This window comes from Tamandua tetradactyla, chromosome X, assembly GCF_023851605.1.
Source record: "Tamandua tetradactyla isolate mTamTet1 chromosome X, mTamTet1.pri, whole genome shotgun sequence".
In the NCBI taxonomy this organism is placed as follows: domain Eukaryota; kingdom Metazoa; phylum Chordata; class Mammalia; order Pilosa; family Myrmecophagidae; genus Tamandua; species Tamandua tetradactyla.
Window position 1 is genome coordinate 10,232,956 of NC_135353.1, and position 26,105 is coordinate 10,259,060.

Here is a 26,105-nt window from a genome sequence, read left to right on the forward strand (position 1 = left end):
ATTTGCCTGACCCAAATGGTAATAACCTCTTTCAGTGTGACCATGCTGTTCCCTCTGTCTTGTGGAGTATTGTTCCCTTTTAGAAGAAACTATTCTCAACCCCAAACCTTAATCTATCACATCAACTAGGTCGTTTCATCATTTTCCAGGGTTTTCTTTTGGCTTTCCCCAATTCATTCTATCTTCTCAGCTCCTTACCCTGCTAAAGCCTAAAATACTTTGTTTCTTGGGAATTCAAGTACCAATTTATTACTACTACTACATGGAAAATTTTACTCCTTGATCTAATTTTCTTTTGTTACTTTTTAAAATGCTATTCATCTTTTGTTTGTATGGAGAAAATTAGGGAGGGTAAACACTATATTCTTGGGTACCATCACATGAAAAGATTTCGGGGGAGCAAAACGCATGTCAAGGGAGCAAAAGACATACTGTTGTTTTGACCAAGTGTGTATAACCTGGTACCTCCCTCTTATTTCTGTTCATGGAGTTCAGTTTTAAACTGCACTTTGGACCATTTTCCTGGGTTAATAAACCATGTACATCTTGCTATTTTCAGGCTTTGGAACATTTTAGTAACAAAAAAACGGAATTTCCTTTCTCTTGTATCTAGTCATCATGGCCACTCTTCCTCTATCTACTAATCACAGTGTTTTGATTAGGTTTTATTTTGTGTTTTGTTAGTTAGTTATTTTTTGTACATTTTTATGTGTATATTGGAGGAACACATGCTGCTTTGGATGTTTTCATTGTGGAGTGGGGGAGGGAAATGTGTGTCTTAAATGTTTCATGTTTTCTTACTTTCATTTTAATTTATTGATTGCTTATTTACTGTTGTTTTGTATATTCTTTAAAACACCTGGAATATAAAACAGCCCCATAACACAGGCCTTCCTTGACTTCCAGTTAGTGTCACAGAGAGAGGATTTTATCTGGATTGCTATAATGTGAATAGACATTAAAAAACTAGCACACTATAAATCTGTTCCTTTAAGGATTAGACTTTAAGGGGTTGTTCATCTAATACCTAGGATGTGATATGGAAGATTGCTTCATTATGCTGTCTCAACTGAATCCCCACTTAATCCTAATGCCTAGTAGCCACTTGAATGCTTTCAGTCCTTATACTTTGCCTTTTTCACAATTTCATGTAAGTATAATCATACTATTTTTATTTCTGGGGCCTGGATCCTTTCAAATAACAAATGCACTTGAGACTCATCCATATTTTTGTGTGAAACAAAAGTCTATTATTGTCATAATTTTGCTTATAATTACAGTCATTGGTGAAATATATCTCAGTTGTTTCTCACTGTTGATATTTATGAATAAAGCTGCTGTGAACTTTTGCATACAGATAAATGTGTGATCACACATTTCCACTAACTTTGGAAAATAGCAAGGTGTGGGATTGTTGGGTCATCTGCTAAATGTTATCCTTCAGTTGTAAAAAACTGAAAGAAAACCTATTTTCAAGAATGACTTTACTCTTCTTTGTTGCTATGAACAATGTATCAGAGATCCCTTTGGTTACATCTTCAAGAACCCAGGTATTAAAAGAGTTGTTTTGTTTTGCTTTCTATTAGCTCTTGTATTATTCATGTAGTTTTACATCATGGTTTTAATTTGCATCTCCTTATTGGAAAATAATGTTGAAAATCTCTTTGTATGCTTATTTGACATCCAAGTATTTTTTGTTGAAGTGAATTTTGAGGTCTTTTTCCCATGTTTATTTAGTTGTTTAATTTCTTATTATTCAGTTTTTAGAGATTTTTATATATTCTGATGACAGGTTCTTTACCAAAATGTTATTTGCAAATATTTTCTGCCTATGCTTTGCTGTTTTTATTCCATTAAGTGTGATAGGCAAGGGAAATTGTTCTATTTCAATAAAGTGTAATTCATCTTTTCTAAAAATTTTATGGACTGTGGTTTATGGTCATATTTAAAAGTTGTTTTCATTTGATACAATATTTTTTATTGTCTTTATATTCCAGCACTGTAATACATCATTCCACTGCCTTCTGGCTTCCATTGTTTCTGAAGAAAAGTCTGTTATTCATCTAATTTAGTATCCCTTGTGTGCGCTGAGTCACTTGTAACTTGCAGAGGTCAAGATTTTCTTTGCAAATTTCATTTCAACTGTTTGAATAGGATGTTTCTCTGTCTAAATATTTTTTCATTTATCTTCCTTCTTTTTACCACTTGTGACAAGTTGTGTTATTATCATTATTCAATTCAAAGTAATATTTTCTATTTTCTCTTATATTTTCTAATTGGCCTATGATTTCTATTGAAGCATGTGTTTTTACCTCCATGTATGTTGGCATTTTGAGATATCTGATGTTGACTTCTAGTTTAATTAATCTGAGTATGGCATGATTTAAATGACACTACATTCTCAGCTTTGGTTCAATAATCTAAAATATGGTCTATGTTGATGAATGATCCATATGCTCTTGGGACAAACATGTATTCTGTTGTTGTTCAAATTGTATGATAGTGTTGTTCAGGACTTCTGCACCTTTAAAGTTTTTCTGTGTGCTAGTAAGTTTAATTACTGAGAATAGAGTTTTGAATTTTTCTACTATAAGCGGGAAATTGTTAGTCCTTGAGTTTATATCAGTTTTGAATTTAGTGTTTTGAAGCTTATGTTTTATGCATGAATATTTGTTATTGTTATACCTTCTATGTGAAATGACACCTGTATCATTATGTCATGTCTTCTTTTTCTCTGATAATATTCTTTGCTCTGCGGTGAACTTTGATAGGATATAGGTGTTTCAGCTTTCTTTTGCTTTGTATTTGCATGGTATCTTTTTCTGTTATTTCCCTTTTAACTTGCTTATGTATTTGTGCTTCAAGTGGGTTTCTTATAGAAAGCATAAGGATGGGTCTTGATTTGTATCCTACCAGGAAATCTCATTATTTTATCTGAGATAATAAAATAAATTCCCACTTGATGGGGTTGTATGATGGTTCAAACAAAATACTGCTTTATATATGTGTTTATATATCTATACGTGCATAACTAAAGTATATTTCTTCTATCTTTTTACTATTTCATAACATTGTTTTATTACCATTTTAATATAATTTATCTGTAGGCATGGATTAAGCCAGAATATTTACCATTTTGTTTTAGGGGAAATAAGCTTTCAGCGCAATTAAAATTAAATCTGGAGTTTGGAGATTGATGCATTTGTACACACCAAACAAAGGGAGCCCGTCAGATCCAGGAGCAAAACAACCTAGAATATATCACTTTAGTTATCCTTCCCAGTTTATGACTTGCCTACAACACCCCCATTTCATATACAGTTGATTTAAGTCTCGCACTATCCACTTCAGACAGCTCTCTGAATTCACACACTCCTACCTAAAGACAAATCTAAAAATCTAAAAGGCTGCAGCTGTTTTTCCTTTTCTGTCTACGTGTGGATTTCTCCTCTCACCCATTAGCTTTTCTGATGTAGAAAAAAATCAGTTGCAAGGCATAGCTGAGCCATAAATAGTTACCAGTCAAAAGAGCTTCAGAAAAAAAAAATGATTCAGAGCTGAAAAAGATCATGGGGATTTGTTCATGACAAACTTTTGATCACAAATCAGGTACTTGAGTATAAACAGCTCAGGTATACTCATGTCAAATATAAACATTCCTACATTTTTGTGAGTTTAGGACTTGATTTATTACTTTAGGCTATTGAAAGGAAGGAAGACTCTGGATCCTGGAAGACTTGGCGAGGTCCAATGTAAATGTACTTTCCTTGATTCTTCCTTTCTCTCTCTATGATAAGTCACTTAGCCACAAGTGTCTTCCTAAATCCCTTTTCCTTCCTCTCCTGAAGCACACAAACTGGCTTCCATTCTCTTAGATTCTTGAATGGCTAGGAGTCTGCTAATCTCATTCACATGCCCTTTTACACATATTTTTCAGGTTCAGTTGATCCAGAAAAAGTCAGAGGGGCAGAAGCCTGAGTCTTAGAATGGAAAGTTGAGAATACATATTGTTAACAACCAAATTTCTGATGAAAGGCTGAGAAAGTATAGTTCTGAGAAGAAGAAAAGGGCAACCACAAAATCTAAGCCTATCTCTCTTTTGCAATTCAGCAGAAAAAAGTTAAATTTCAGTAATGATTTATCCTTGACCATGATGAATCCAGTTCAGAAACTGACCCTTATCATGTATTGTCTTATAGGAATTGCAGCTTCTTGTTAAACTGAAAGTGTCCTTACACAGCTATGTCTGGGAGACTGAATCTCACTTGTTATCCTCTAGTAAACTAAAACCCATATACCTCCCTGATGGCCGATGCTTTTGCTTCTGTTTTCATTCTAGAATGAATAGACAATAGCCCAGCACATGAACACAGATTGGTAAGAGTAACCATTGGATTATATGGACAGATTGCAGTCAAGCTCTCGAAAAACAGAGCTTTATCAGGTCTTCAGACCTGACAAAATTGGGTCACTTTCTACTATGATTTATTTTAACTTCCAGGGAAAATACTTCAGAAATTCGTATTTCCTCACTTGTAGCAATCTACACAGAGAGAGTAGAGATGTAAAGCGGCCAGTGGTCTAGAAGAGGAGAAGAGGAGTCTGGCTTCCAATAATGGTACGAGGAATCAACATCTCAGAAATGCTAGAAATCTTCAGGAAATTGTGGAGTTTTCTGCTCTTATCCGAATATTAGACACATTTTTTTTTCCTACTAAAGAAAGAAGGTTTTGGGTCGTGATGGTGAGTCAGTGGTAGAATTTTCATCTGCCATGACAGAGACCTGGATTCAATTTCCAGAGCCTGTACATGCCAAAAAAAAAAAAAAAAAGAGGAAGGTATCAAGACTGGAAGTAATCCATGTTAGTTACTTTACCTTCCTCCTCTGTTGTGACAATGGAAACTTACAAAAACTGGGCATTATGTTTACCAAATTTTTACCACCTGCTTGGCCCAAATTTTAAATCTAAATGAAAACCTAAGACTTGCAATCTTACCAACTTGATTTTGGTTAGTGTACATCACACTTATTAGTAAAGTGGGATTTTTTTCAATCTAGCATCTGAATAGAAAGATTTTTCTCTCTTATCCCACCACCTATTGATTCGCCCCTTTATTTCTAGAATCCTGTGTGTTTTCTCTGCTTACCCTGTGGTTCTGGAGTTGAGGTAAGTAACTTAAATAGAGAGACTTAGACCTTTGGGTGACAAGGTTGGGGTAGGTGAAATGGATTCTGGCTTCTGCATCATCATTAAATGGAGAGGCAAACCGATTGATAATATATTATTTGTAATAATGAAAAATGGAACAGTATAAGGAATACACGAATACTTTTTTCCATTAGCAAGAGAAACTAAGAAGAAGACTTAGAAGTTGAGTTTTCTGAAAACTGCCATGTAAAACACTCAACATGAACAGAGGGGACAACACTCGGGGAGAGGAATGAATGAGAAAAGGTGGTGGGGTGGGTGCTGCCCTTTGGAGAATGCTGGTGCCAATCATAGCCTGAGGACACTGGGGACTTGATTGAAAGGTGCATGAGTGATTGTTTTGGTGGGCTGCCACATTCAGGTATTCTGTGTGTGGGACCTTACTCCAGAGTGTGGCAATCATGTGCAATTAAATATGATTGACACCCCTGTGAGTAGAGTAACACATGACCTGCACCACACATGCGATGGCGCTGGGAGTACACTGCGGTGTTCAGAGGTGTCCAGAGGTTTAGTTCCCTAGAGCACATGGAACTACCCCTGTCAGTCCCCCAGGGCTGGGCTTCCTCAGGGAGCTTCCTTAGGAGCCTTCTCACAGGTAGGATCTAGGAAATGAATGTCCTGGGAAGATCAAGCTACTATTGCGTTTCTTCTGGGGCTAATTTGCTTTCCCCGTAGTAGCCTGATAGAAATGGGAATAAGCCTTTCAGTGTGGTCATGATGTTCCCTCTGTCCAGTGTATTCTTCCTTTTCAAGAGCCTTTTCTTGGGGCTGGGAAGGTAGTTAGTGGTGGAATTCTCCTCTGTCATGCGGGAGACCGGCGTTCAATTCCCAGCCCAAGTACTTCCCCCAAAACCAACAAACAAGTAAAACAAACACACAAAATACAATAAAGCAAGCAAAAATTCAACAAATGGTGCTGCAATAATGGGATACTCATATGGAGAAAGAATGAAATGTGACCCTGCCATACGTCATACAAGAAAAAAAAAAAAAAGAAAGAGCCTACTCTTAACACCAACCCTTAAATCTGCTAATCTATCAGCTCTCTCACCATTTGCAAGGCTTCACTTTAGACTTTCCTGAATTCCTTCCACTTATTCAGAAACCCACCTTGCTGAATCCCAACATCTTTTCTCTCTCACATATATGAAAGCCCTAGCTTCTTCACAGCAGAAAGTTCCCTGTTCAACAATTTATTAGTAATGATGCGTGGTACACAGAAAATTTTGCTCCTTAGTGTAATTTATTTTCTTTACTTTTTTTTTAAAAGTTATGTATGTCTTTTTTTTCCTTGGAAGGAAGTGAATTGGGAATGGTAAACACCATAAACTTGAGTCCCATCATCCAAACTGGAAATATGTCTAGGGAGCAAAATTGCATATTCTTGTATTGGAAAAGGGTAGATAACCCAGCACCTTCTTCCTTTAATGCGGATCCCAGAACTGAATTTGGAATCACATTTTGTGTTATTGCATCTGTCTTAAAACACCATATGTATCATCCCACTTCAAGTTTTGGAACATCTTACTTCAGAAGATGAGGGAAATGGCTCGTTCTTGTCCCTTACTAATTTTTTATTTTTAGCTCTTTTTTCAACAGAGGCATAAAACCGTAAGGTGAATGTTTTATGATAAAGTCCTAAACTAACCACACAAAGAAACTTTCTTAATCTGAATAGGGTATATCCAAACCTATCACTAATATCATTTTTACTGTGAATGTTCGTTACTATTAAGAACTCTATGTACTGGTCACTGTGCATTAATTTGGGTTTGCTTTTCAGATTTTTAAAAAATTATTCCATCCTTTGGTTTATTTTTTGATGAGGGACACCCTTGCTTTTATGAATTTTTCTATATAGAGGATGAGTGCAAATTTCTTACTTTCATTTTGATTCAATGACTGCTTGCTTGTGTATTTTTGTTTTTAATTCCCCATCCCTCTCCAACCTTGTCTTCTCCCCTGTCCCTGGTACCATGTACTTAATTTTCCGTTTTTGAGTTTGCATATTCTCTGATATTTTCTTTGTGAGTAACATAGGGCTTAAATTTAACATCCTAATTTATAATCTTGTTTGGTTTGATATCTCCATATTCCTGTGTTCCATACATCTCTGTCCCCCGACCTTTACGTAGTTAATTATTTTTTGTCCAATTGCCTTTAGATCCTAAGGAAATGCAGCTAAGATATAAAGCTGCCCCATGTTTCTGGCCTCTCTCTGACTTCAGATCATGTCAAGGAGATAGAATATTCTTTAGAATATTGATCATGAGAAATAGAATTGAGGAAAATAGCGTAGTATTTTTTCGTGTAGAAGATGAGTGCAAAGTTCTTAATTTCATTTTGAATCAATGACTGCTGGCTTGTGTATTCTTTAACGCAGCTACGATATGAAACCACCCCATGCTCCTGGCCTTTCTCTGACTTGCAAATCATGTCAAGAAGACAGAATTTTCGTTAGGATACTGATCATAAGAAATATAATTCAAGAAAATAACATAGTGTGAAGACATCATTTATGTCTTAGTGTTCTAATGGCTTTGTAAATGCATATAGTTTATCCACCAGCAAAGACAGGCAGGGTGATAAGTGATCCATGGTTATTTTGAAAACTTCTGGTGGCCACCCACAGCTTGAAAGCAATGGGGAGTGTTTGAAAGGTGCATGGGTGGTTGTTTTGGTAAGGTTACCATCTTTAGGCATGCTGTGTGTGGTACCTTAGTCCAGAGATTGACAATCGTGTATGATTAAATATGATTGACACCTCTGCGAGTGAAGTAACACATGATGTAGACAACACATGCAACGGCCCTGGAATTACATTGGGGTATTCAGGGGCGTGTAGAGGGTTGCATCGCTAGAACACCTGGAGCTACCCCATCAGCCCGCAGTGCTGGGGTTACTCAGGGAACTCTCTTTGGTCCCTTCTCACAGGCAAAGACAAAGGAACCAAGCACTCCATATAAAAGACTACTGTTGAATTTCCATTGGGATTTATTTCCCTTTTCCCAAAACTGACTGACCAAAATGGGACAAGACTTTCAGATGTTCCTCCCTGTCTGTGGAGTATTTTTACTTTTTCCAGAACCTATTCTCAACCACAACCCCCAAATCTGTTAACATATTCTCACATCTCACCTCCCTTCACCATTTTCAAGGCCTTTCCTAATCCCTCTTGCCTGTTGGATACTCGCAACACTGAAGTTCAAAGAATAACTGTGAATATTGAAGTTCTTTATTTTTTCATGGCCTAGAAGATATAGTTTCCTTTGACATATTTTGGTGTCCTCCACAGGTCACCAATTTCAGGGGTTAGTCATAGCACTCATATAAGATTTTTTTACCTTTTCATATACTTTTCCTTTTTTTTAGGTATGTGTTGCAGAGATGAAGGTATTGGAGATGCTAAATACTATATGCCTGTGTGACACCATTTGAACTGGAGGAGTGTGTGGGAAACAAGACACATTTTAGATAATTGTATTGTAGTGTATTGAAGAAAGGAAGACAATGTAGTACCTCTCTCCTTTACTGTCAATTAGGGAATTTAATTGGAAACTGATTGTCATGGTATACTGTCATTTCTAAAACCATAAGTGTCACCCTATTCCAAGTCTTTGAAAGATCTTAATTCTGAAGAGGAGATAACTTGCTCACTCTTGTCTCTTACCATCAGGGTACAATAACTATGTGCCCTTGTCACTGTCCTATGATTGTGGTTCGATTTTAATATTATTTCTGTCCTTTGGATTTTTTTGGATTTTGAGGAAATCCATATATTTTGGACGTTTAATACATAGAGTTTCAATTCAAATGTGTTTTTGCATGTTTTTTTTATATACTCAATTGGAGTTATTTGTTGGGTTCTTTGGTTTTGTATATTATTTAAAGCACTTGGGATATTAAAGAGTCTTATGCCCTATGGCCCTCCATGATTCTAGAAAATGTAATCAAGACAGGATTTTTTCTCGGAACAACTGATCCTGAGAAATAGGTATGTGAAAAGATTAGCAAATAGTAAAACTCTCCCTTCATGTTGTAGAGTTGTGTAGGGGTCTTGACAAAAGCATATATTTATGTATCCACCACCAGTGTCATGATTCAGAACTGTGCCATTACCCATAGTGCTTCGTGGGGCCCCTCGTAGTCCAAACCCATCTAATCTCAGCCCTAGCAAACACTGATTGTTTTCCATCCTTATGTTATTTCTTTTCCAGAATGTCACATAAAGGCAATAATACAACACATAGCTGTTGGTTCACGCTCCTTTCGCTTAAAATGCATCTGAGCTCCATCCAGATTTTTGTGTAAGCAGTGTTCTGTTTCTTTTTATTGCTGAATAGTATTCTAGTCACAGGTGAAGGCTCTCTGAGTTGTTTCCCGTTGTTGGTGACTGAATAAACCTGTTATAAATCTTTACCTACAAACACATATGGGAACACATTTATGTAAATATAGGGGCGGGATTGCTGGGTGTCACATGGCACAACCATGTTTAAATTTGTAGCAAATGGAAAAAAAGCGGTTTTCCAGAATAGCTTTATAATTTTGCATTTCCATTAACAATCTATGGATATCCAGTTCCCAAATCCTCACCAGCACTTGGCATTAAATTTTCTAGACAAACTTAAATTTTGTGGATTTATCCCATTGCGGTTTAAACATGAACTTCCTTATGGACTGATGAAGTTGAACATCTTTTCATATGCTTATTTGGTTCCATATATCTGCAATGGTGAAGTGTTTTTGAGATCTTTTTCACATTTTATTGGTTTGTTTAATTCCTTGTTGCTAAGTTTTCATAGTTTTAATATATTCTGATTACAACTCCTTTGACATAAATGTGAATGGCAAATATTTTCTCGTAATCTGTGGATTCTTGTTTCATTCCATGAAAAGAATGTTGCATAGAGCAAAAGTTTTCTATTTTGATAAAGTGCAAGGCATCTTTTATTTGAGAGGTTGTGAATATAATGCCTTATATATAAGATTTTTTGCCTTACATATATGATTTTTGATCAGCAGTCCTTTCCTTTCCAGATTGAGTAGGTCATCACACTGTCTTCCAGGATACATGGTACCAGGTGTTGGCATTCCCATTCAGGTACTGAGTATGGGAAAAACTCTAGGTAAACAAATGTTATGAATGGATCCCACAGTCTGACAAATGAGGGACTGAGGCTAGAGTGGCCAACAAGATGGGATTCCTTCACCACCAATTCACCTCCTCCAGGGTGAAAAGAGTCCCACTATTCTCAGACAACTATACTGGGGATAGGTCTAGGAGGAAGGCCACATAGCCCTTGCCATATTCCCCTCATATTAAGCCTATGCAACATGAAGCTGGAGTAGAGGGGCATATAAGAAGTGTGGGTGACATGTAACACACAGAAAGGCTCAGAAAACCCAGTAGCTGAGAGAAGTATAAAGGCATCCTTAGGTACCAAAAATCAATTTCTGTATTGTGCATCACTCTTATGAAGTAAAATGGGATTTCTCATTCCACGGTCTGGGGATAAATAACATTCTTGATCTCTCGATCCCAACATCCAATGATTATTCTCTCCTTCTTTACTTCCAGGTTCCTGTGTGCTTTCACTACTTATTCTGTCGTTTTGGAGTTGAGGTAAGTAACTCAGACAGAGGGGTCAGATCTTTATTTGACAATGGAAGGATTGTGGAATGGAGTATATTTTCTGCTTCATTATTGGATCTGAAGAATGAAAACTATTTGTTAATGCTTAATTAACATAATGGAAATAAAAACCAGATAAGGCATTCAAGAATATTCCATCCATGAGCAACAAGCTAGGAGGAAGACACAATGGTTCTCAGTTCTGAGGACTGGCATGTAAAACCTGCAGCATGTGAGGAGGGGGGAGCACTCAAGGAGGGATGGATAAAGAAGACCAGTGACGTGGGTGCTAAACTGGTCCTTTCGACCTAAGCTGGTGGACACTCACAGCCTGGAAGCTTTGGAGGGTATTTGAAGGATGCAGGAGTGGACGTTTGGGAGTGCTGCTATCTTCAGACATGCTGCGTGTGGTACCCTACTCCAGAGAGTGACAATCACATAGAATTAAATATGATTCGCACTTCTCTGAGTGGAGTAACGCATGACCTGGATGACATGTGTGATGACAGTGGGGGTGCATTACAGGTGATCAAGTTCATTCCGAGGGCTGGTTCCCCAAGCACAGGTGCATTCTCCATGGACACCCTGGTGCTAGAGTACTTCAAGGAGCTCTGTCAGGGACCTTTTCACAGGCAAGAACTAGAACCTGAGTGACCTGTGAAAAAAATCTCCTTTTGAATTTTTCTGGAATTCATTTCCCTTTCTCCAAAGTTGCCTAATGAAAAGGAGAGTTCCATTGTGTCATGATGTTCTTCTATGACTGTGGAGTATCTTTCCTTTTTGAAGAACCTATTCTCAACGACAACCCCCAAATGCGTTAACCTGTCATCACCTCTCAGCTCCCCTCACCAGTTTCAAGGCATCTCTTCAGATCTTCCTAAATTCCCTCCTGTTTCTCAGAAACTTATTCTGCTGAAAACCAAAGTATTTTGACTGTCCAGTATTGAAATTAATTCTTCCTTTCTTCATGGCATATATGATACTTATACTTTTGAAAATATCTTTTATGCTATGTCAACCACCAATTTATTTCTTTTATGCATGACACTCAGATAATATTTTACTCTTTAATATGATTTTCTTTTGAAATTTTAACAAATTTGTTTTTGGTGAAATAACAGTGTTGAGAATGGAAAGCACCACTCAGCTGTGTAATATCATTTGAAATGGAGACCATCTAAGAAGTAAGGCCAAATTTATAATCTTGTGTTGTACAAGGGTTGACAGCATGGTGCTTCCCTCTTATGGTTCTGATCAGACATAAGAATTGGAAATGATTCTCTGTGGCATTTTAACTGTATAAACAATCCACAGGTATCATCCTACTTGGCATCTCTAGATCATTTGCATTATCAAAGGAGGGAATTTCCTCTCTCATCTCTTACCATGAAACCACTTGCTATTGGTTGAATTCTGTCTGTCCCCTCAAAATAGATGTGTTGAAGTCCTAAGTGCAAGTGCTGTGAATATGGCTTTATTTGGAGGTAAGGTCATTTCGGATGGGATTAATTAAGTATATTAAGGCCAAACTGGATTAGAGTAGACCCAAATCCAATATTTTTGGTGTCCTTAGGAGCAGGGGAGAATTGGAGGCAGTAGACAGAGACAGTGGTGAACCTCATGTGCCAGAGGCCAAGATTAAAGCCTGAGTTATTGCCAGCAAACTACTAGAGGCTAGGAAGAAGTAAGTAAGTATTCTCCAGTATAGATTTTGGACATTTAATCTCAGAGCTGTGAGACAATACATTTCTGTTGTTTTAAGCCAATTTGTTGGTGGTACCTTGTTACTGCATTCCCAGGAAACTAGCACACTGTTCTAACTATGTCTACTGGTCACAGTATTTCTTTGTGATTTGATTTTGTATTATTTCGGTGTTTGTTTTTTTGGTCACATGGTTTATTTTTTGTTTTATGCCCCAAGCTGTCTTTGACTTCCAGAAAGTGAAACAAACACAGAATTTTCTTCTTGGGACACTGGTCCTAAAAATTGGCATTTAAAAAATTAAGATATAGTTAAACTCTTTCATGGTTTACAGTTCTATGAATTTTGAAGAGAACATAGTCATCTAGCCACCACTATGCTCATAATGTAGAATGGTGCTACTAGCCTCAAAACTCTTTCATGTTCTACCTTGTAGTGAATCTCCACCCCAACCTAATCCCTGGTAACCACTGACCTGTTTCACATCCATATATTTTTTTCTTTTCCAGGAGTCCAAAAGAATGTAATTGGCCAATATGTAGTTCTTGGGTCCGACCCATTTCTCTTAACAAAATGCATTTGGTTTTCATCCATGTTTTCGTGAAACAATGTTCTGTGAGTATTTTTTTTTTTTTTGCTCAGTAAAAATACAGTCACATTTGAAGGATGTATGGGTTGTGTGTTATTTCCTATTGTTGGTGATTAGAAATAGAGCTTCTATATGCCTTTGCACATTTAATTTTATTTGCATATATTAGCTAGGAGTGAGATTGTTAGGTCACATGGCAACATTATGTGTAGATTTATAAAAAAGTGAAAAATAAGACTTTCCCAGAATGCCTTTACAATTTTGTAATTCCATTCACAATCTGTCAGTAATCCAGTTACCCAAATCCTCACCAGGACTTGGTATTGGAAGTAATTTTTAAAAATTAGCTATTCTGTTTGTTTAGTTTTATCTCCTTGTTATTTAATCATGAGTTTCCTAATGGAGGGATGATACTGAACATCTTTTCATGTATTTATTTGCCATTCTTCTTCTGTGGTGAAATATCTGCTGAGATCTTTTCCCTGTTTTTAATGGATTGTTTGATTTCTTATTGTTGAGTTTTCAGAATTTTCGATATACATAAAACAGACCCTTTGCCATAGAAGACACAAGGATAGCAAATAACATTTCTGTCAAATAACTTTTATAAAGAATATATATGCATTTTTTGTTTACAAGTTATTGACAGAAATGCCATTTGTCAATATTTTCTCTCAGCCTGTGGTTTAGTTTTGTCATACTCCTAGTGCCTTTGTGTAGAGCAAATGATTTTAATTTTGATACAATGCAAATGTGTCATTATTTATTTCACCAATTTGCTTTTCATGACTTATCCAGGGTCATAAATGTTTTTCATTCTTTATTTACATAAGTTTTATATTTCTACATTCCATATTGAGGTCTATATCGGTAAATTTGCCCCTGCTTTTTTAGTATATGTGCTACACTAGTCAAGATTCATTCTTTGCATATGGACATTCTATTGTTCCAGCACTCTTTGTGGAAATTTCCACATGTATGTTCAAATGATTAGCCTACTCTTCTGTCCAAGAGGAGCTCATCTTAGTATCCTTTGATGTGGCCTAAAAATCTAATTCTGATGAGGCCCATCCTTTTGGTATGAGTACTTAATGAGCTTTCTCAGAGTCATTTACTTGTGAGCAGGGCTCTTTCCAAACTCTTTAAAGGATTTGGACAGAGAATCAAAAGACCAGAGGCACTGCAGTGAGTTGAATTAAAAAAGGCACATTAGAGATCGACTGCTTGGGTTCAAATCATAATTCTGACTTCTGCTTGGCTGTGTGATCTCAAGAGAGTGATTAAACGTCTCTTTCTTCTCTTTTCTCATTAGTAAAATAGGGGTGGACATGCTAACTCTTACCTCAAAGGATTCTTTTAAGGATTAAATGTACTTATGTGTGTGAAGAATTTAGAAAAATGCCTGGGCACATAGTAAACACGAACTGAGGGACACAAAATATATCCTTCAAGAGACCCAGGCCTGAAGCTGAGATTACATGGGGTACAACTAAAATAACCTTTTAGTTGTTGGCCGCCATTGAGGCAGGGGCAGTCAGCACCTCAACAAAGAAAAAAATACCCACCTTTCCCTGGCTTGGCAGAGAGGAAGTCCGAACTTAAACCCTGCCTCTTTCTTTTTCTATAATAATAACTATAAATAGCTATAAGTTATTGAAACCACCATAATGTCATCATTTATGCATGCAATGGTAAGTAAACAGAGATTCATATCTATTGTATTTTTTCAGCACATAACCAAGCCAGGCCCATATGTGGATGTAAAGAAAGGTTGAGTGTGGGGGATGGTAGAAATTACTGTTAAATTCTTTGCCTGTGTAGCTCTCTCAAACAAGTAATATGCATGGACACTGGAAATTTCCTTGTCTCCTCTGTTTCATCTGTCATTTTCATCTGGAAGACTTGGAGAAGTCCAGATTAAATAGCTGGACCTCTTAATTTACCTTTTCTCTTCATTTCAAGTATGTTGGCCTCTTTGTATTTCTTCAATTCTCCAACCTCTCTATCCATAAGCTTTTCCATAAACTTGTCATTGTGCCCTTTTACCAGAGGTGCTAGATTTTAATCGGAAACTCTTTCATCTCCTTTTTCCTAGGCCAGAGAAATACCAGTACATGGAAGCCTGCATCTCAGAATAGAAAGGTAGGAAAAGATCTTCTATACAACCAAAGATGCGATAAAAGGCTAAGAATTCCAAAGGATCTAGGCTATTTTCACTCTTGGAAATCAATCCAGTTAAGTTTTATATGTTGCTTCCTTTCTGGGCAAGGAGGTAAGGGGGTTTCTGTCCTCTAACTTTTGACAACTTCTGCTTCACCTCGCTGCTCTTCCTTGAGTTGAGGTTCTTGTGGGTTTTCCCTGCTTCCATGTGCTTTTATCATGAAGGTATACAACTCTAAATAAGGGTGTACAAATTTTGAAATGTTACATAACAAAGTACTACAAAGTTAGTACTTAAAACCACATAATATTTATCATTTCACTGTCTGCATGGGTCAGGAGTCCACTGCCCTGGTTCTCACAAAGTTTCAATTAAAGCCGCAACCAGGGCTGCAACTATAGCCAAGGCTGAGAGTCTTCTTGCAAGCTCACTGGTTATTGGTAGAATTCAAAAGTTACCTGTGGCTATAGGACTGAGGTTCTTAATTCCTAGAGGCCACTAACAGTTCCGTGCCATATGGCCGATTCCATAGCATGAAATTTTGCTTCTTCGAGGCCAACAGAAGACTGTTTGCTGTTGTTTCTTGTCTTTACCCTCTACATTCTCTTTTAAAGAGCTTACCTGATTAGGTGAGGTCAGCACAGGATAATCTCCATTTTAATTAAATCAAAATCAGAAGATTAGGGAACTTCATTAAATCCTAACCTCCCTTTGGTTATATAAGATAACATAATCATGGGAGTGATATCCTATCAAACTCACAAATTCTACTCACACTAATTGGAAGGGGATTATTTTGGGCTCATGAGTAGAGGGAATCCTGGGGACCTGTTAGAATTTTGCCTTCCACAGAGGAATTTAGAAGTTTGGGGGGGGGGGGGTGAGTTTGTGGTGGAAAAGTGTGTGTTAGTTGAATGATGGGAAAGAACTCTGGGACAAAACTTTGAGGGAAAGAAAATTATACTTAAAACACCATTGCTAGCAACTTGAAATTCAACAAATTAATGTGGATAATGATATATGTTACCTGAGTAAAAGAGAAAAGAAGAAAGGATTATCCTTTCTCAATCTGATATCCTGACACCATGCATGCAAATGGTGATGAAATGTTCATACAGGGAGGGAGGAAAGAGGAGGGGCAAAGGAGTGGGTGTTTTATGGGTCTTTGGATAAATTCTTGAGGTGCTGGGCTGGAAACATCAGGTGAATATAGGAAAGGAAGAGGAGGAGCTGGTGCAGGGCTGCCACATTGAACTAAGCTTTGTGCAGTGCCCCACTCCAAAGGGTGCCACACAGTTACACTAAAATGTTTGGTACTTTTGGGGTATATTAATTCACAACTTACACAACTACATGTGGTGACCCTGCGGAAAGCTGTGTGACTGACTGTGCACAGCTGCACTCACTTTGGTTTAGGCTCAATCCTCTCAGAAGAACTTTAATTGCCTCTGGTAAGGTGTCATTCAAATAAACCAAAACATGATTGTCACCTTTTTGAGTAGAGCAATGCACATCCTAGATAATACATGTGATGGCCCTGGGGGTGACTGCATCTGGCTGCATGCACAAACCTGCCCCCCGTTTGGTTCAAGCACTTCCCTCCCTTTGCTGTTCTACCTCAATTGACTCTTATAAGCAGGTCTTGAGAGGCAAGACCTACGAAAGGATAACCCTTGGGAAAAGTCATCCATGTAGGATTCCCAAGTAATCCCGTGTCTGAAGGAGATATGTCCACACAAGGAACAAGATCTGTAGTGAGGTGGTGGTTTTCTTTCTTTGTTCTCTCAAACTTTGTTCTTTTTGCAGAACCCATGGTATCATCCCCTCCAAACTTCCAATCTGTTCTTTCTTATCAAAATTCCTCCCAGTTTCCGTGTCTATTCCTTTTCCTTTGGAGCTCTCCAAATTCCTTCCTACCTTAGAAGATTTCTTTTGCACCTAAAAGCTCTTGACCCCTCAGGAAGGATGCCAAGTCTTTCCTCAGTGGTTTTGATGTTCTCTTTTACTTTGAGAAAAGTCCATTTTTTCCCCAAAATAAATGCATACATACATATTTAACTATATTGAAAATTTACCTTTATCTTTATTCTATCAATCCTTCTGAATCCAGTATAAATTTGAAATGATGCCTAAAACTTTTTATTTGTTCAGTTCCATTGATTATTTACAATTTTACTTCTTCAATTATGTGAAGGATAAAAAGAGGGAATACAGAGATCTCCTGAGAATGATTACATGTCCCTTTTTTCTTTTCCATTTCATTTTCCATGAGTTGTTCCTTCTTAACTCAGGGTCTTTGCAAAGGTAAAGACCAGAGACACAGAGAGAAGATGGTTGACACTAGATGCTTAGATACCGTCTGCAAAGTGGAATAGTCACTAGGAAGCTGGTTGTACACTTGACATCCAGGGCTAGTGTTATCGTGATGGCCCTGCCTTGATAAGCTCTCATAAATCATATAAGCCCTTTTAATGGACAAATGAAAATTTATGAAACTTTTCTGTCATCTCAAATTAGTTACATGCTTCACCACACTCCAAATCTTTTTTTTCTTTTACAAGAATACAAAATTTTATTTTATTTCCAAATACAATGAACAAATGGATTTAGAGATCTAGAAATTTACCATTTACAAGACTAGCGGAGACTGAAACACTTAGGTATAAATCAAACAAAATATGTGCACAGTCTATATGCTGAAAGTAGAAAACACAGAATAAAGAAATCAAAGAAGACCAAAATAAATGGAGTGTTACATCACATTTATGAATTATAAGGCATAATAAGATGAAAATTATCTGCAAATTGATCCATAGGTGCAGCCAAAAAACAGTCAGAAATATAAAAAGTGGAAGGTGAATTGGTTAGTGACCCCAAGATTGGTGGAACAGTACAAATTCAGGGCATCTTATAGCCCCTTATACAACAAAAGAAGTCAACCCAGGGACAATGTTTCCCAATCGACTACAGAGCAACAGAAAATGGATTAAGTAGGCCCACTTCTCTTCCAGATTAACAGGAAGCCCCCCCCCCCCCAAACAACAGGTCAATCAGGTAGCGTGGGCAAAGGTGAGCTATTAGAAGTCTCTGCTGGCAATAAACAGCCAAGGGATACACTGTTCCTGTCTGTGGGTCAAGACCCTTCTCCCCAACTGACAGACATGGACAGCTAAGAATACTTGGGAAAGGGTGGGGAGGATCTGCAACAAGCACTTGATCTGGGAAGCCTCTCAGTCTTCTGGATCTAAAACTCCCTTCCTCCACCTAGAGACAGCAGATGGCCAGGAGACATTGCAAAGTGGGAACCAAGCCACAAAAAAAAAAAGGTGAGTTTATCAGAAACATCTCTTTGTTCTTGGACCTAAGACACCCTCGCTCCAACTAGAGAATGAGGAGGCTCCTGGTGATTCAGGCAATATCAAGTAGGGGCCAGAAAGCACACGTTAAATAAATCAAACTGACAAAATAGCACCACAAAGACTCTGACAATTAAATTGCCATTCAAACTATAGCCTGGAAAGTACTAAGCCCAAACAAATTAAATGGCTTCTAAGTTATTTAAATATGAAGCAAATTTTCCTATCAAGGTCAACAAAATGTCCAGGGTACAATAGAAAATCAACCATCATCTCATGAACATGGAAAACCTCTACTTGAGTGAGAAAAGAAAATCAATTAGCACCAACATCGAGATTAATCAGGAGTCGGAATATTCTGACAAGGATTTTAAAGCACTATCATGACACCACTTCAACAAACAATTATGAATTCTCTTAAATGAAAAAAGAGAAGTGGAAGTTATGAAAAAGGAAATTGTAGAACAAAAAATATAACTAAAATGAAGAACTCTCTGAAAAGGCTTCATAATAGTACAAATGTGACAGAAGATAAAACAGTAAACTTGAAAAGAGAACAACAGAAATTACCTGATAATGAACAAGAGAGAGAAACTAGACCACTAACAAAATGAAGAGGTCCTCAGAGACCTGTGGGACAATAACAAAAGGGCCAACCTAACACAGAATTCCAGAAGAAGAGGAGAAGAGATAGAGAGGGAAAGAGTATTCTAAGAAATAGTGGTTAAAACGTCCCAAATTTGGCAAAAGACAGATTCAAAAAGCTGAATGAACCCCAAAGGACATAAACATGAAAACATTCGTACCAAGACACATAATTATACATCTGCAAACTAGAGCAGGCAAAAATAGAAAAATCCTTGAAAGCAACCAAAGAAAAATGGCATTACTTGGTAGCACTAAATAGAATCATAGTGATAATCTTGTATGAAATTATGGAAGCCAGAAGGAAATAGCACAACATTTTTCAGGTTTTGAAAAGAAGAAATTGTCAACAATGAAGTCTAGATCCAGAGAAAAACCCTTCAGGAATGAAGGACAAATAAAGACGCATTTTGCACTAGCAGACATTCTCTTAAAGATGAGCTAAAATAATTTCTTCAAACACAGAGGAAATGATGAAAGAAGGAATCTTGGAGCATCAAGAAGGAAGAAAGAAACACAGAAAGAGACAAGAAGTACAACTTCATTGGATATATAACACGATGTTTTAAGATGAAGAAGGTAAATGTACTGTGGTAGTTAGATTCAGTTGTCAACTTGGCCAGGTGAAAGCACCTAGTTCTGTTGCTGTGGGCATGAGCCAATGGTAGGTGAATCTCATCTGTTGCTAATTACATCCGCAGTCGGCTAGGAGGCGTGTCTGCTGCAATGAGTGACGTTTAACTTAATTGGCTTGTGCTTAAATGAGAGAACGCAATGTAGCACAGTCTAGCAGCTTGGCATTCCTCATCTCAGCACTTGCAGCTCAGCCCGGGCCCTTGGAGATGGAGAAAGAAATCACCCCGGGGAAAGTTGTTGGAACCCAGGGGCCTGGAGAGAAGACCAGCAGAGACCATCCTGTGCCTTCCACGTAAGAAAAGAGCCTCAGTGGAAAGTTAGCTGCCTTTCCTCTGAAGAACCAACAAAATAAATCCCCTTTTATTAAAAGCCAATCCATCTCTGGTGTGTTGCATTCTGGCAGCTAGCAAACTAGAACATGTACCTAAGTGGAAGTGAGGTTTCCACACTTCATTCAGACATAAAATGTAGATACCTGCAGATAGCAATAATGCGATGGCCAGAGCAACCTTTATAAAATTATAAGTTTTATAATTTTATAATTATATGTTTATAATTTTTAAAGTATATATAAAGATATATACTTTAAAAAACTATCCTTAAAATAATAGAGGGAATATATATGAAAAACCCACAGCTAATATCATCCTCAATGGGGAAAAATTGAAAACTTTCCCCCTAAGATCAGGAACAAGACAAGAATGTACCTTATCACCACTGTTATTCAACATCTTGTTGGAGGTTCTAGCCAGAGCAATTAGACAAGAAAAAGAAATACAAGGCATCAAAATTAGAAGGGAAGAAGTGAAGCTATCACTGTTTGCAGACAATATAATACTATACGTCGAAAACCCTGAAAAATCCACAGCAAAACTACTAGAGCTAATAAATGAGTACAGCAAAGTAGCAGGTTACAAGATCAACATTCAAAAATCTGTAGTGTTTCTATACACTAGCAATGAACAAGTGCACAATTCCATTTACAATTGCAACTAAAAGACTAAAATACTTAGGAATAAATTTCACTAAAGAGATAAAAGACCTTAACAAAGAAAACTACAAAAAACTGTTAAAGGAAATCACAGAAGACCTAAATAGATGGAAGGGCATACTGTGTTCATGGATTGGAAGACTAAAAATATGGTTAAGATGTCAATTCTACCTAAATTGATTTACAGATTCAAGGCAATACCAATCAAAATCCCAACAACTTATTTTTCAGAAATAGAAAAACCAATAAGCAAATTTATCTGGAAGGGCAGGGTGCCCTGAATTGCTAAAAGTATCTTGAGGAAAAAAAATGAAGCTGGAGTTCTCACGCTGCCTGACTTTAATGCATATTATGAAGCCACAGTGATCAAAACAGCAAGGTACTGCCATAAAGATAGATATATCGACCAATGGAATCGAATAGAGTGCTCGGATATAGACCCTCTCATCTATGGACATTTGATCTTTGATAAGGCAGTCAAGCCAACTCACCTGGGACAGAACATTCTCTTCAATAAATGGTGCCTAGAGAAATGGATATCCACATGCAAAAGAATGAAAGAGGACCTGTATCTCACACCCTATACAAAAGTTAACTCAAAATGGATTAAAGATCTAAACATTGGGTCTAAGACCATAAAACAGTTAGAGGAAAATGTAGGGAAATATCTTATGAATCTTACAATTGGAGGCGGTTTTGTGGACCTTACACCTAAAGCAAGAGCACTGAAGAAATAAATAAATAAATGGGAGCTCCTCAAAATCAAACACTTTTGTGCATCAAAGAACTTCATCCAGAAAGTAGAAAGACAGCCTACACAATGGGAAATAATATTTGGAAACGACATATCAGATAAAGTTCTAGTATCCAGAATTTATAAAGAGATTGTTCAACTCAACAACAAAAATACAGCCAATCCAATTACAAAATGGGAAAAAGACTTGAACAGACACCTCTCATAAGAGGAAATACAAATGGTCAAAAGGCACGTGAAGAGATGCTCAATGTCCCTGGCCATTAGAGAAATGCAAATCAAAACCACAATGAGATATCATCTCACACCCACCAGAATGGCCATTATCAACAAAACAGAAAATGACAAGTGCTGGAGAGGATGCGGAGAAAGAGGCACACTTATCCACTGTTGGTGGGAATGTCAAATGGTGCAACCACTGTGTAAGGCAGTTTGGCGGTTCCTCAAAAAGCTGAATATAGAATTGCCATACGACCCAGCAATACTATTGCTAGGTATCTACTCAAAGGACTTAAGGGCAAAGACACAAACGGACATTTGCACACCAATGTTTATAGCAGCGTTATTCACAATTGCAAAGAGATGGAAACAGCCAAAATGTCCATCAACAGAAGAATGGCTAAATAATCTGTGGTAAATACATACGATGGAATATTATGCAGCTTTAAGACAAGATAAACTTATGAAACATGTAATAACATGGATGGACCTAGAGAATATTATGCTGAGTGAGTCCAGCCAAAAACTAAAGGACAAATACTGTATGGTCCCACTGATGTGAACGGACATTCGAGAATAAACTTGAAATATGTCATTGGTAACAGAGTCCAGCAGGAGTTAGAAACAGGGTAAGATAATGGATAATTGGAGCGGAAGGGATACAGAATGTGCAACAAGACTAGATACAAAAACTCAAAAAGGACAGCACAATAATACCTAATTGTAAAGTAATCATGTTAAAACACTGAATGAAGCTGCATTTGAGCTATAGGGTTTTTTTTTGTTTTTTACTATTATTACTACTTTTATTTCTTTTCTCTATATTAACATTTTATATCTTTTTCTGTTGTGTTGCTAGTTCCTCTAAACCGATGCAAATGTACTAAACAACGATGATCATGCATCTATGTGATGATGTTAAGAATTACTGAGTGCATATGTAGAACGGTATGATTTCTAAATGTGTGTTAATTTCTTTTTTTTTCTTTCTTTCCGTTAATAAAAAAAAAAAAAAAAACCACAATGAGATATCATCTCAAACCCAACAGAATGGCCACTCTCAACAAAACAGAAAATGACAAGTGCTGCAGAGGATGTGGAGATAGAGGCACACTTATCCACTGTTGGTGGGAATGTCAAATGGTGCAACCCCTGTGGAAGGCAGTTTGGCGGTTCCTCCAAACGCTGAATATAGAATTGCCATACGACCCAGTAATACCATTGCTAGGTATCTACTCAGAGGACTTAAGGGCAAAGACACAAATGGACATTTGCACACCAATATTTACAGCAGCCTTATTTACAATTGCAAAGAGATGGAAACAGCCAAAATGTCCATCAACAGACGAGTGGCTAAACAAACTGTGGTATATACATACGAAGGAATATTATGCAGCTTTAAGACAGAATAAACTTATGAAGCATGTAATAACGTGGATGGACCTAGAGAACATCATACTGAGTGAGACTAACCAAAAACTAAAGGACAAATACTATATGGTACCACTGATGTGAGCCGACAGTAGAGAATAACACGTCATTTGTAACAGAGACCATCAGGAGATAGAAATAGGGTAAGATAATGGGTCATTGGAGCTGAAGGGATACAGACTGTGCAACAGGACCGGATACAAAAACTCAGAAATGGACAGCACAATACTACCTAATTGTAATGTAATTATGTTAAAACACTGAAAGATGCTGCATCTGAGGTACAGTTTTTTATTATTTTATTTTATTTTATTATTTTTTTACTTTTTTATTTCTATTTTTTCTCTCTATTATTGTTTTATTTCTTTTTCTGTTGTCTTTCGATTTCTTTTTCTGAATCGATGCAAATGTACTAAGAAATGATGAATATGCATCTATCTGACGATATTAAGAATTACTGATTGTATATGTAGAATGGAGTGATTCCTAAATGTTGTGTTAATTTTTTTAATTACTAAAAAAAAATCAAAACTATAAATATGTCAAGATGGAATCCTAAAAAGTGTTCATGTAATCCACAGGAAGGCAAGAGTGGAGCATCGAGAGGAAAGAGGACAGGAGGAACCAAAGAGAGAACAAGGGAAAAAATGGAAGACAAGCACTAAAATATTAATAATTATCCTTAACTTTACATAAATAAAAAGGAAAGTTTAGTATAGCGGGTAAAAATAACAACAAAAGAATGGCCCAACTAGATGCTATTTATAAGACCAGAAACTCACTTCAAACTCAACATGTGTAAGTTGAAAATAAAAGGATGGAAATATATATATACCATGCAAATATTAATCAATAAAATGACAGCATAGTCCCATCAGGACTGCAGTATCCTCACGCAGTTTATCTCAGTTATCCTGTGATAATTATGTGGAAGAAGCCAAGGATTTGAAGAATCTGGATATATTGACTTCTTCTTAGTATTCCTTTTTCTTTCAATGAGAAGTATTACAGCAAGATATGGATTTTCTCAAATCCTCTCATTTCTACATACACTAAAGCTTTAGATCATTCTCACGAATACACGAGTCTAATATATTTTGCATATTACATGGGCTGTTGTTTTTTTTTTTTCCTGTAGAGTTTGAGGAAGAAGACGAATTTCTAATCTCACCAACTTGGAACCCTCCTAAATCTCTACTTTTCCTCTTCTCACCATGGAGATTTGTGCTATTTTCTGGCTCTTCTGTGAATTGGAGTTTAGGTAAGTAACACTGGAAAGGGCATCAAGAAATTTGGAGTGTGGGAGCTTGAGAGGCTGAGATGTTTGATCTTTCCACTTGAAGAATTACTTTATGGGTGGCAAAAAGTTTTTAATCAATCGTCCCTAATATCATCAATAATTGGAAAGTTAACAAGATAATGCAGGCATGGATTATTCTTCCTGAGAAGGAGGAAAATGGAGGGAAGGTTATTTTCTCTTTCTCTTGAAACATGGAACATTAAATATGCAATGAATGAGAGAGGATGGGAGACAAAGAGCAGTGGGGTGTAGGGTGCCCATGGTTTTTCCACAAATGCTAGGGTCCACGCAAAGCATAAAGGCGTGAGAGGTGGAATGAAAGCTGCATAAGAGGTCTTTTATCAAGGCTGTTACATTCAGCCATGCCTTATGCAGTGCTCCACTTACGAAAGTGGTATTTACCAAATTAAAATAAGAATCACATCTTTTTTTTTATTAATTAAAGAAAAAAAAGAAATTAACACAACATTTAGAAATCATTCCATTCTACATATGCAATCCGTAATTCTTAACATCATCACATAGATGCATGATCATCATTTCTTAGTACATTTGCATCGATTTAGGAAAAGAACTAGCAAAACAACAGAAAAAGATATAGAATGTTAATATAGAGAAAAAAATAAAAATAATAATATAGTAAAAAAAAAACAGAGAGAAAAGGAAAAAGAAAAAAAAGACACAAACCAACAAACAAACAGACAGGCAAAAAAAAATCCTGTAGCTCAGATGCAGCTTCATTCAGTGTTTTAACATGATTACTTTACAATTAGGAATTATTGTGCTGTCCTTTTTTGAGTTTTTGTATCTAGCCCTGTTGCACAGTCTGTAACCCTTCAGCTCAAATTACCCATTATCTTACCCTGTTTCTAACTCCTGCTGGACTCTGTTACCAATGACATATTCCAAGTTTATTCTCGAATGTGGGTTCACATCAATGGGACCACACAGTATTTGTCCTTTAGTTGAATCACATCTTTTTGGAAGTGGAGAGACATACCACATGCCCATCAACACGTGGTAGTCTTAAGTGAGGGAGTAGAGCCTCAGACTCATAGTAGCCTCACATAAGTAAATTACTGCCTCCTCAGCTAGTACCCTGCTCTTACTTACCAACCTTCTTCAGAGTATTTAGACTTTCTTTATAATTGTCCAAATTCTTTACTGCCTCTCAGAATACTCCTTTTCTGAACTCAGGAGCCCTCTACTCTGCTGCCAACATACCTAACCTCACTCAAGACCTGAGGAAATTTAGGCTGTAATAAGGAGGAGGGGGATTGTCCTACCTTGTCTAGTAACATTGTCACCAGGGTTCCACCAATGCTTGCATCTTACAGTGCCTGCGCACTCCCTCCCTGCACCCAGCATCCCTCTTGGCAGTGAATGTCATCAATCCCTAATGTGTACTAGGTTGAAAAAGGGACTCCTGTGAAGTATGCTCTTAAATTTTGCTTGTATTTACTGGACATAGGG

General features: G+C 37.1%; 1 protein-coding gene across 6 annotated transcripts in view; it reads left to right on the forward strand.

Moving 5' to 3' along the window:
- Positions 1-24,940, forward strand: part of LOC143671311 (uncharacterized) — a 154,629-nt gene extending 129,689 nt beyond the window's left edge. For 3 of the 6 annotated variants that reach the window (XR_013169540.1, XR_013169541.1, XM_077146427.1), the window contains one exon: positions 24,471-24,940. Coding sequence is in view for 2 of the 6 variants with exons in the window: in XM_077146427.1 (XP_077002542.1) it covers positions 24,471-24,477 (7 nt within the window). In the remaining 4 variants the exon portion in view is untranslated. Of the gene's footprint in view, positions 1-9,430; positions 9,573-10,253; positions 10,840-12,421; positions 12,533-13,059; positions 13,166-15,234; positions 15,282-24,470 lie in introns of those variants that run through there. The other 3 variants (XR_013169532.1, XR_013169533.1, XM_077146424.1) reach the window with 3 other exon arrangements.
- Positions 24,941-26,105: the final 1,165 nt, after the last annotated feature.